This window comes from Diabrotica virgifera, chromosome 2 (assembly GCF_917563875.1).
Source record: "Diabrotica virgifera virgifera chromosome 2, PGI_DIABVI_V3a".
In the NCBI taxonomy this organism is placed as follows: domain Eukaryota; kingdom Metazoa; phylum Arthropoda; class Insecta; order Coleoptera; family Chrysomelidae; genus Diabrotica; species Diabrotica virgifera.
In genome coordinates, this window is record NC_065444.1 from 186,058,328 (window position 1) to 186,071,687 (window position 13,360).

At 32.7% G+C, this 13,360-nt stretch overlaps 1 protein-coding gene across 6 annotated transcripts in view; it reads right to left on the minus strand.

Annotated features, from left to right (window-relative positions):
- LOC126880313 (zinc finger protein 260-like) overlaps positions 1–13,360 on the minus strand; it is a 67,793-nt gene that overhangs the window by 37,931 nt on the left and 16,502 nt on the right. For 3 of the 6 annotated variants that reach the window (XM_050644109.1, XM_050644111.1, XM_050644110.1), the window contains exon 2: positions 129–260. The exons of the other annotated variants lie outside the window; for them this stretch is intronic. In XM_050644109.1, coding sequence (XP_050500066.1) covers positions 129–260 — 132 coding nt within the window. The remainder of the gene's footprint in view (positions 1–128; positions 261–13,360) is intronic. 6 annotated transcript variants of the gene reach the window in all.

The following is a 13,360-nucleotide window of genomic DNA, read 5'->3' on the forward strand; positions in this document are numbered from 1 at the left end:
AGGTGTTTCACCAGTATGAATTATCATATGCCGCTTTAAATGACTTTTCAGAGTAAACAGCTTATTACAAATTTCACATTTATAAGGTTTTTCACCAGTGTGAATTCTCATATGCATCTTTAAATTACCTTTTGTAGTAAACAGATTATTACAAATTTCACATTCATATGGTCTATCACCAGTACATGTTTTCAAATGTACTTGGGCAGAATTGAATGGTTTGGTAATTGCGAGTCCCATTGTAATATCAGGTGGGGCACCTAAAATAAAAACCAAAATATTAGAATTTGTTTATTACTAAAAACAGTGCGTTCCTTAAAGGTATTGGGAACGTGCAAGTTCGGCAAAGCGACACCTGGTTTCTACGCTCAGCAACATGTTTCACAATTTTAATTATATTGGCCAATTATATTAGTCCTGGTTACTGGATAATTGTCAAGGCCATAGTCCAAAAAATAATAAGAAAAAAATAAGATTCAGGTTATGTTATTAAAACGTAAACAATTGTATGTAGTAAATAAAATTAGTTATTAAAATGTAGTACTGCAAGCAAAATACAATTAATTAAATTTACCTTTATATAATAATTGCATATCATATCAATATTGTGGAGCAATATATAATTTTTCTTCTTCAATGACAGTAGGTATGAAATATACGTCAATTTGACAATTTCAATTGACAATATGAATTATTTAAGAAAGTTGCAATATTTCTCCGCTATTCGCGCACGATCGTTCTCGTATCCCCTCCAAGTACTTGCAGACCGCGAATAAGTAGTAGGCACCATGTAGTGCAAAAACGTCATAACATTTTTTGAAGTTATATTTTGGGAGTGAATGTAAATGTGCGCGAATTTATCAAAAATTGAAAGGTGCTACGCGCAGATCAGTTATACGTTTGCTCTGATTGGGTATTCAAATGATATGTCAAAAACTATCCAATAAGGCGGCTGTGGCTAAATAATGTGTTGTCAGTTTGCAATGTTCCGTCACGTTACTAAAGTATTTTAAAATAAGAAAATCTACGGATTTCGTTTTGATTCAAATCTGTCTCCCGCCATCCCCCGATAGTACAATTTCTAGATCTATCTGTTGTCAAGGAGGCTTTGCGGAAGACAGATTTGCAGCATTACGACCGTAGTTTTCGATATAAATTAAAACTATTTATATCGCAGTATGGTTAGAACGCCCTCTAACGGGGAATAAGTGAAATGAATTTCGACTCGATTCAAGCTCCTCTGTATAACCCAGGTACAACAATACCAAGGGGCACCACTAGGAAAATATTCTACTTTGCGGTTCAGAGAGCCTGAATGAAATGAGTCTTTGTACTCTATGCAGAGTATTTCATTAATAAAATAAGAAAATCTACAGATTTCGTTTTGAAACAAAATCGTTTACAAATTGTCCCCAACAAGCGTTGGGGACAATTTAATTTTGGCTTCATCATTCTGCCCTTCAAGAAGGGTAGTTTCACAGACAGAGGATCTTCTGGGATGCAACACCGAACCTTTTTGGGAGTGGTAGTAAATCGGGTTTGTTGTGTGAATGTTTAGTTTTTGGTAACAGTTAACGGCTTTCTACATATAACGTTTAAAATCACAGACATTTATTTTATTCACAATGTTTAATAATTATTTACACTAATTATTTTTGATCTTTCAACATTTAGCTTGCATTTGTTTTTTTAACACAGTGGACTCGCGATTATCTGAGCCCCTCGGTTAACCGAGGCAAAAGTCATAACTGGTGAGTTACAACTTTCAACTTTGGCGCAACATTGCCACCACAAAAAGAGGAATGAAGCTTACGCAAAAATCAATCAAAGTTTTTTAAAACAGTAACAATGATAAGGTAAATGTTTTTATCTTTTATAGACAGTACTGTATTAGTTTAATGATTAAAATATCCACAGTTATGGTTATTTACGTGTTTTTCTATCAATATAACCAAACTCAGTGTTAACCGAGTTTTTCCGTATCCGAGGTAGTCACGGTCTCCGTTACCTCGGATAATCGCGAGTCTACTGTAGTTTATTACTAGTTTATAGAGTTCCCACACTTACGTATAATCCTGCGGTAATATACCTTGAGCTCAAAGGTTATCTCCCAGCGAATATGTTCTTACATTTTATTATTAATTTAATTGATTTCATTTACTTATGTAACTTTATCTACTTCTTATGTCTGCATTGCTTGTTCCCAGTTCTTTATGTAACTCCCCAGTCATGTATTTAATTAATTTTTGTATTTATTTCAATTTACTTTATAATTAATTAACCTTATTTCATTTAGTCAATCAATTTGAATAATTTATATACAGTATGTCCCTGTAAGTTGTATCCATATGGAAAACTTTTTTGTTATTAATGTTACGAAAAAAGTTATTCTTTATAAAAAGTTCTGCATGGTCCAAAACCCAAGATTCAACCATCAGATATCAAATTTTATGAATGTTATAAGAGGTATGTCAAAAAGTTTGAATTTCACTCAAGAGTAAAGTAGGTAGCTTTATTTTTCACAATATTGAAAATTGCTATTATGAAAAGTTGTTTGGAATTAAAAACTATATTCTAATATGCAATTACATACTTCTAATTGAAATTTGTTTTTTTTTTGAAAAATTATGGACAGCTAACATTATTTTCAGTTATTTCAATTCTGATAACTCTTTTATTTTGAACTTTACGAAAAAAGTGATTCTTAATAAAACGTTCTGGATGGTCTAAAACCTAAAATAAAACCATCTTATATCAAATTTTATTAATTTTATACGAGGTATGTGAAAAAAGATAAATTTAGATCTAAAGTAAAGTACCTTTATAGTTCAGAATATTTCAATTAGAAGGATGTAATTACATACTGAAACATAGTTTTTAATTCTAAATAACTTTTCATAATAACAATTTTCGATATTGTGAAAAATAAACGTATTTTACTCTTGAGCGAAATTCATATTTTTTGACATACCTCGTATAAAATTGATAAAATTTGACATAAGATGGTTGTATTTTAGGTTTTAGACCATGCAGAACTTTTTATTAAGAATCACTTTTTTTCGTAAAATTAATAATAAAAGAGTTATCTGAATTGAAATAACTGAAAATAATGTTGATATCCATAATTTTTCAAAAAAAAAAAAAAATTTCAATTAGAAGGATGTAATTGCATACTAGAATATAGTTTTTAATTATAAACAACTTTTCATAATAGCAATTTTCAATATTGTGAAAAATAAAGCTACTTTACTCTTGAGTGAAATTCAAACTTTTTGACATACCTCGTATAACATTCAAAAAAATTGATATTTGATGGTTAAATCTTAGGTTTTGGACCATGCAGAGCTTTTTATGAAGAATAACTTTTTTTCGTAAATTTAATAATAAAAAAATTTTCCATATGGATACAACTTACAGGGACATACTGTATATATTTCACTTAACTTGTTCTTATTTAACATTAACTTTGCTGTACTTAATTCATTTTTTAGTATATTTTACTTAGTCAGCCTTGTGTCTGCTTAACTCATTTAGAGTTCAGTATTCTTTTCTTCTTGTAGTTCCTTCTCTTTCGGAAGTTAGCTATCATCACAGATATCCGTACCTTATTGGCGGCTGCTCTAAAAAGATCTACTGGGCTGCAACTATACCACTCTCTTAAGTTTCTCAGCCAGGAAATTCTTCTTCTACCTATAAATCTTTCACCCTTTATTTTACCTTGCATTATGAGCCTTAATATCTCATATTTCGCACCTCTGGTTATGTGGCCTAAATATTCTAGCTTTCTTGTTTTGATGTTCTTTATCACCTCGCAATCCTTTTACAGCCTTCTTAACACTTCTGCATTTTTGTAACTCGTTGGATCCATGGTATTTTCAAAATCCTTCTATAGCACCACATCTCAAAGGCTTCCAACTTCTTTATATTTTCTACTTTTAGTGTCCAGCTTTCCACTCCATACAACAAAGTCGAGAACACGTAGCATCTTAAGGCTCTTATCCTCAGCTCCAGAGGAAGGTCTCGATTAACAAACATCTTTTTCATTTTTATAAATGCTTGTCTTGCAATTTCAATGCGTGTCCTGATTTCTCTACCCTGGTCATTGCTTTCAGTTACCCAGGTTCCCATATATTTGTAGTTATTCACTCTTTCTACTTGTTTTCCCTCGATATCCAACCTTCCTACTGTATGTTGCTTAGAAATAATCATGAACTTGGTTTTCTTAACGTTCATTTGTAGTCCATGCTGACTTGATGTAATCTATTTACTAATAGTTGCAGTGCATCTAGACTGTCTGCAAAAATAGCGATGTCGTCTGCAAATCTTATGTTGTTCAAGATTTTTCCGTTTATTGATATAACCTGTTCTTCCTCTGATATTGCTTCCTTAAAAATAGCTTCGCTGTACAGATTGAATAACAATGGAGACAATACGCAACCCTGTCTAACTACTCTCTTGATTTTTATGGCCTCTGTTTCGACATTTTAGATTTTAACCGTTGCTTTTTGATTCCAGTACATATTGATAGTAATCCGTATATCTCGACTGTCCACATTCTTCTCTTTTAAAAGTTTTATGAGTTTCTGATGCCGTCAGGAGCGTCATTTGAAATTTTGCTAGGGGGGGGGGCAAGCATTATATATACAATACATTTATATGCAAACATAATACAAAATTGATTTATTTTTTATAAATTTCAGTAATTTTCAGGGTCAGGGGGGGCAAATGCCCCCCTGCCCCCTATCAAATGACGCCCCTGGATGCCGTACTCTATCAAAAGCCTTTTGATAATCTATAAAGCAGACATAGAGATCTTGGTTCATATCTAGTCGTCTTTGCGCGAGAACGTTAAACGCGAACAGAGCCTCTCTCGTTCCTAGTCCTCCTCTGAAACCAAACTGGGTGTCATCTATATCTTCCTCTATTTTTTTTTGTACAGTCTTCCATGTATTATTTTGAGGAATATCTTAAGTGTGTGGCTTATTAAAGAAATTGTTCTATACTGGGAGCATTCTGTCGCATGTATTGACTTTGGTAGTGTTACAAATGTGGACAGCAACCAATCCTGGGGTATTACTCCTGTTGTATATACCTTGTTGAACAGATCTAAAAGTATATGCAGTGTTTCTCCGTCAATGCATTTAATTAGCTCAGTGGGTATCTGATCTGGGCCTACTGCTTTTGCGGTATTTGCATTTCTAATTGCCTGTTCTAATTCGAACATTATTATTTTCGGTCCTGTTTGTTCCTGTGGTTCTTCTTGTATCATTCTATCATCGTCGAATAGTTTTATTATGTATTCCTGCCAAAACCTTAATTTATCTTTGATGTCTGCGATGAGTTTACCGTTATCATATTTGAGTATCCCATAGTGTGCTCGCTTTTTGGTACTTGTTAGTTCTTTTATTTTTTTTATGCATATTAAAGCTGTCGTATTTTCTGTCATACTCTTCTATTTCTTTGCATTGTTCTGTTAACCACTTTTCCTTGTCCTTTTTTTATCTCTACTTTAATTTTATATCGTAGTTCTTTGTATTTTGGCTCATTTCTCCCTTTGGCCTTTCTCCTCTCTTCCATTAATGCTAGAATTTCCGAAGTCATCCACTTCTGCTTTTTATTTGTCTTTGCAGGCTTTAAATTTTCCCCAGCCTTTAGCAATGCCTTCTGGATTTTATTCCATTTTTCATTGACATCTTTTGATGTTAAAATTTCTTCTTCTGCTTGTGTTAGATTTATTTTTTTTTGGTGTAGGATCATTTTTTGATGTATTTCTGTTCAGTACTGAATATCTTTATATTATTCATATTTTTCGGTTTCTAACTCAGTTGTACATAGTACTCGTACTATAATAATTTGGTGAAGGTTATTACCTTAGTCTCATGTGAGTTGTACGCTCTATATGTCAAAGGTATTTAATTTTCTAACATGTAACATTATTGTTATGTTATATTGTATTTAGTATCACTAGTACCGTATACACTAGTACAGGGGTCACCAATTAGTTTCCCTGAGGGTCCGTTTCGAAACCCTATGACACTTCCGGGGTCCGGATTTAACGCTACCTGTGTCTGGTCGTTCTGATTCAGTTTATTTGCGGATTCTTGTTAAAAAATATCCCCTATAAACAAATCAGAAGGGTGCCAGGCGAAATTTTTGGGCAGAAATTGTTTAACATTTTTTTTAACAAATTTAAAACATCACCTTTTTTTGCCCCCAAAAATATGTTTTAAGCACTTTTGAGTCATCAAACAAAAAAGATCTGTCATTTTATTAAAACTTAAGAGTTTTCTATCATTGCAAATGCATATTTTCGCATTTTCAGATTTTAAATCGCTTATAACTCAAAAACTATCAACTTTTCAGAAATATGACAAGTGACCTTTTTTGTTTATAATTACCCAAGAAACCTAAAAATACATTTTTCGAGGCAAAAAACTAATTTTGAATTTGCTTAAAAAAATTGTTTCACCCGGCACCCTTCTGATTTGTTTAAAGGGGACATTTTGGAACAGGAATCCGCTAAGAAATCGAGCCAGAAACATTCTTCATACGAAAGTGGCCTCACACATAATATGGAAAGGAAAACTAATAATATCTGATTGTTTTTTGGTTACTGTATACTTTTCTGTAAGTTTTTCTTGTACAATAAATAAAATATAAATTCATTGTGTATCGTTTTGATGTTATTATCAGTATATGTATTTTGAAAACAGCAGTACTGTAAATTGTTACCGAGAATATTTTAAAAGTTAGGAATTTATATTTTGAATGCTAATGAAGTTTTTAGACATCTTCAATTTTGTAGATAGGAAACTAAGGAATTTAAAATAAATAATCACAGTACAAAATGCTAATTAACATGTTATCTTTTCTACATTCGTTTCAATGAATTTGTTTGTTGCAAACTTATTAAATCTGAAAATTATTTTAATTAAATGCACATCTGAAAAGTACTCCTATTTGACATATAGTAGAGAGGAAATAATGAATATAAAAAAATGAACGTGACAATTTTATATTTCAGTTTACTTAATATCAAAATGAATGATTAGTAAGTATAACAATAAGAGGGAAAACTCTTTACAAAATTAAATTATCAGAGAGACAAATGACATTTTTTTATGCACAACCTGTCTGAAGTTTGGAGTGAGTTTAGTGAAACTAAGTCTCATTAGGGAGTTGAGATATTTATCTGTTAGCTGAGAGCTGTACTGATTCTTAATAAAGTTCATTCATGAAAAAACGGCTTCGCACACATAAGTTGAGCCAAACATAGTACACAATTTCAAGGCCAAACATTTTCAAAATTGCCAAACTCTAGGAATATTCTGAATTTATTGACGGTCCGCACAAAACTAGCCCAAGGTCCGGATGCGGACCGCGGTCCGCTAATTGGTGACCCCTGCACTAGTACATACTTGTAAAGTATCACCTTTGTCATTTTAGAGTCACTTAATATTCATTTCGTTAACTCGGAGATTGTGTAAAATCCAAGTCTTCTTCGTCTAGACATTCATGTCCACATCTGAACATAAGCCTCTTCAAGTCTTCCTTTCCATTGTTTTTTGTTGTACGCTACATGTAGCCAATTTTTCCCGGCAGTCCGTTTCAAATCATCTGTCCATCTCATAGGAGGTCTGCCTCTGGGTCTTTTGTGTTGGTATGGTCTCCAGGTTAGAATTGTTCTGTGTCATTTGTTTAGATCGCTCCTAGCTACATGTCCAGCGTATTCCCATTTCAATTTTAATGATTTTTGTACCACATCGGTGACTTTGGTTTTCTGTCTTATTCATGTGTTTGTTTTCCTGTCCTTAAGTGGTATGCCAAACATTGCTTGGCAATGCTTCGTAACACCTAAGTAATTCTATTTAAATAAATCTATATTTGTTTTGTGTATATCATTTATTATTATTCCCTGATATGCACATGTACAGATTTAATAAATTTTACAGCAGTGTAGGATACGTGGAAGAGTGGTCGATACCCTCTTCTGGCGCCCATGATTTTTCTTCTTTTTCTATTTTTAGTACATTATTTTTATTTCAATATTTTATTTCCTAGCCACTAGCCATCATCACTATTTTGATCTAGTGTCTTTGACAGGCATGCAAATTAGTCGAATCCATCATTGAGTGTCAAGTAATCATTCTCTTGCATATCCTGTTAGCCTAACTACATATAGTTTGCATCTGTCGATTCATACTTCTGTTATTAGTTCATCTTACTCTCTTCATCTTATCATTTCCCTAAACAAAAACTATTGCAAATGTAGTATTTTGTTACATCGACTTCTCAAGCAGAAGTTTCATTTTTGTTACAATTTTTATTATTATGGTTATGGTTGTTAAGTTGTGTTTTAAAAGTTGTGAGAACAGAGACAAAAGTGAGTTTATAGTTGCACTGACTTTCTAAAAAGTTTTTATATCTATTTTTGGACTTATTAACATAGAAAAAAAGAATGTGCGTGACTTTGTACGCACGTTAGAAGTTATACTGATGGATCTAAAACTACCCATGGTACTGTAACAGGAGTCTTAAGGCAAACATGCAACTATAACAAATCTTACAGAATAGGTAAACATACAACAGTGTTCCAGGCTGATGTTTTGATTCCTGAGTTATATCTAATTCTATATTTAAATCTATATTTAAAAATCATATTTCTTCGTCCCTAACTTTTTAATACTTCCGGCCAGAGCTTTCGTATTGTGATTAGTGTTATTCTTGTTCTCATGATCATTTTTCAGTGCGTCATTAATTATGACGTCATATACTGTATTGGGTGTGTCGAGACTTATTTCATGTAATTATTGACGAATCTGACAGATGCCACAATCGTACTTAGCCATAGGTGAAAAGCTTGTGGAATTAAACTAATTCGTAATTTAGTAGATTTGATTTTTACACAGTATGTTAACATGTAGGTATTTTTTATAAAGGGGAATAAAATTAAAAAGTAAACAATATTGTTAATTAAATTTATAAATATGGAAACATTAAAAAATGACACAAAACTATCCATAAACTGTGTTTTTATCTTCTTCTCTAGGTGCTGTCTTCGCTTCAAAAGTCGGTAATCATCAGAGCGATCTTTATTTCTGAAACTGCGGCCCTAAATAATTCATTGTTATTACATCCAAACCAGTTCCTAAGGTTCTTCAGCCATGAGTTACGTCTCCTTACTATGGATATTTTTCTTGCATAATGACTTGGAGTGTTAGATATACATCTCTCATCACATGTCCCATATATCTCAGTTTTCTTCTTATTTGTTAGTTCTCGTTCCTTATGCGTAAGTCTCATTACCTCCACGTTGGCTATTCTATCTACTCATGAGATATTTAGCACTCTTCGGTACATCTCGAATGTCTCTAGTCTCCTCACGCCAATGACTAACTTTTAATTAACTAAATTCTAAACCAAAACACAAAATAATGCACAAAGACGTTGTGAAACACAAGTGAAGTCGAATTCGAAATTTCAAAATGACAGGTATACAAAATACTGACCTGAATAATAACCGTCACTTGACTCTTTGACACTTCTAAAAAATGGCCAAAATGGACGAAGTTTTCGTCAAATGTTCGTAATACGTGTATTTGATTGGCTAGAGAAAACGCGCATTCTACATATCAACGAATCAAACGTAGGTTAGGAATAGACATCTTTTGTATATAACCATTGTAATGCTGCATTATTTTTGTGTTTAATCACGGAGCTACCGCTTTTTCCGTCTCATCTAACTTAATGCATTAGAGAGAAATCGAAAAACTGTGACGCACTGAAAAATGATCATGAGAACAAGAATACATGACCTGTATGCATTAGGTAACTCAAAACCGTTATACCTTGGAACATTTCTGAATTGATTTATGTGTTATCTTTTGTTTGTAATTGTACTGACCTATATGTTATCTTATTCTTTTTTTCTTTTTTGTAACTGTACTACTCATAGAATTATTTTTTCTCAAACCACTTTGTTATGTTATATTATGATAATTTATGTTATATGTATTATGATAATTTAGAACACTGTATAGACTACAGGACCATGCCCAAAAATGGATGGGTCATATGAATGAACCACCAGGTGAAGTATATAGGACGATATAAGAGCATAAAATAATAAGATTCAGCACTATGCCGTCACTTGTAAGCAGTCCAACTGAGTGCTGGTGAGAATTCAAAAGTGCAGGTAGAGTGGGTACATTTTGGTCGTATATTTTTGTACGGCATTTTTACCATCGATAGATCCATGAAAAATAATAAAGCGCGCAGTGCCGTAAAAAATTGGTGAGCCACAAAGTTGGTAAATTTTTTTGATTTTCTGAAAATTTCCAGGGTAAATTTGGTCATTTCATTCTGTACGGCATCAGTTTCATACTGTTTCAATACAACTTCTGATCCATTATTCCGCAACGCCGCACAGTGGTCCAAAATCCCGAAAAGCTGGCCAAACGTCAAAAATAAAAATTCAACGTTTGGAGAATATTATTACATTTTCTAAAAGAGAATTAAATTCCCTATTCAGTGTTGGCAACCCTAGAGCTATATCTCCTATATCTGAATTTTCAGTTCAGTTCAAAGTTGACCTTCGTACGGAACAGATGCGCAGTTAAGAATAATGAATATTTTATACGCACAGACTTGTGCGTGTATCTCGAAAACGAAGTGTGCAATTTCAATTCTCCAATATGGATGATATTCGTGGAGCCATCCTTAATAAAAGCCGATAATATAAAAGTATTTGTATATGTGTTACATTTAGTAGATTGTTAAGTTGAAGTTAAGTAATAAGAAAGTATATATTTTGAAAAAATTCAATTTTCAGATAGCCAAATAGTTATATATTCCATCGAATTCCAAAATATTACTAAAATCATCTTTTAGCTTATATTTCTCTCTTTAAGATTCAAAAAAAATTAGTTGCCACTATCTGCCCCTTTGGTTTTGCGAGAATTTTTTGTTCAGGCGCTCTGTGCTATGAGTTTCAATATGAATCGTTATCAACGCAGAATAAACAGATCATGTCGCAGCATGCAGGTAGTTGTTATGACTGTAGATCTTTAGTTATTTCAGTATCGTAGGGTAAAATCGTAGATAAAAGGGTCAGGTACAGTATTGTTGGAAAATAAAGTAAAAATTAGTTGTGACTTTCATATGATTAATAATCTAATTTAACGTTGTAATAAAAATTGGCAGATTGCATCCGCCATTTTGTTCTTTGAAATTTCGATTTCGGATTCGTAATCAGCAACCTCAAAAACCTCTGGATATTAAATTTCGACGGTATGACATATATTTAAAATATATAAACCCGCCATATTACATCCGCCATTTTGTTTTTTGCAATTTAGATTTCGGATTCGTAATTAGCGACCTGAAAAACCCTTGAATGTCTAATTTCATGCAAATCAAAAAACGCTTTCATATTTTGGCCATCTTTCCGGGTTTTTGGACCACTGTGCGCCGTACAAAAATCATGCGACAAGGGGAAAAATCGAGGGTTGCAATCCCCTCTCTTTCCGTGGTCCGGGGGATGATTTGAAACAAAATAAAATTAATTTATTTTGAAAGTATTTTATGCATAGATAACATTATTTTACATGCCGTACATTTTCGTTGGTCCATAGGTTTGTAGGAAAAAAAGCTCAAGGAAAAATCCACAGAATGAAATGTAAGAAAAATCCATATAACGAAATGTAAGGTGAATGACGATATCTTTTTATACGGCATTTAGATAGTTTATTTGTACTTAATGCAATAATTTATAAAAAGTTAATGCCGTACAAATCTGAAACTTCATATTGATAAAAAAGTAATAAAAATATTAAATAAATATAATTTACATATTTATCGCTTAAGGACCAAAGTTCTCTTACGACATTTAGCATTTGTAGGCATATCTCCTATAATACTGTACTGTGTGCTAAGTAGTCGTTTTCTCGTAGTAATTTTTTTTAAATAGTTATTTTATTTATTCACATTATTACAATGAAACAAATCAATTATACAGGGTGTCCCGAAAATATTGGTCATAAATTATACCACAGATTCTGGGGTCAAAAATATGATCCATCCAATGGCACTACAGCCCAAATCAAGCCTTGGCCTCCTTCAATAAGCTTCTCCAATCATTTCGATTTACCGCTGTTCTTTTCCATGAACGCGTTCCCAGGAAGATCCTGGCATCCTCATCGACTTCGTCTTCCCATCTCTTTTTAGGTCTTCCAACAGGTCTTCTTCCCTGCATTCTTGAATTCAGCAATTTTCTGGGGATTCTATTCTCATGCATGCGGACCACGTGCCCTGCCCACCGTAATCTCTGCAGTTTAGTGTGTTGTGCTAGAGTTGGTTCGCTATATTGCTCGTATATTTCTCTATTATACCTAATTCGCCAGTTGTTATTTTCACTTATTGGGCCCAGTATCCTACGTAATACTTTTCTTTCAAACACATCTAATGCATTGGCAGATTTCTGTGTCACCACCCATGTTTCGCAGCCATAACTTACTATGGGCCTGATTATTGTTTTATATACCCGGAGTTTTGTTTTCCGGTGTACGTCTCGCGATTTGAATATGTGGCCCATCGCGAAATAGGCTTTATTTGCCAGCACAAGCCTTCTATTTATTTCCGGTTCTTCTTCATTGCTTGAAAACAGATCCACTCCTAGGTCCAAAAATATGATAATTGAACCTAACTTACCTTAGTACAAATGTGCACAAAAAAAAAGTTATAGCCCTTTGAAGTTACAAAATGAAAATCAATTTTTTACAATATTTCGAAAACTATTAGAGATTTTTTATTGAAAATAGACGTGTGGCATTCTTATGGCAGGAACATCTTAACAAAAAATTATAGTGAAATTTGTGCACCCTATAAAAATTTTATGGGGGTTTTGTACCCTTAAACCCCTCTAAACTATGTGTATGTTCATATTAAACTATTGTTAAAGTATTTTTAGTTAAACAAAGTATTTCTAAAACTTTTTTGCCTGTTAGTACTTTCTCGAAAAGCCAGTTTTTATCAAGATATTTTGAATATTTGTCAAATCCACCACCTATTTGTATATGGTTAAGTACGATTATAGAGACCTGATAATAATATTAAAAATCTATAATTTACATTTTTATAATATGAAAATATACTAAGAGGCAAAAAAGTTTTAAAAACACTGTGTTTAACTAATGGTACCGTAATAAAAGTTTAATTGGAACGTACACAAACATTTGGGGGGTTTAAAGGAACGAAACCCCCATACAATTTTTATGTAAACATATTAAAAAGAAGCCTCATCTCGATAAAAACTGGTTTATCGAAAAAAGACTAAGAGGCAAAAAGTTTTAATATTGTCTCT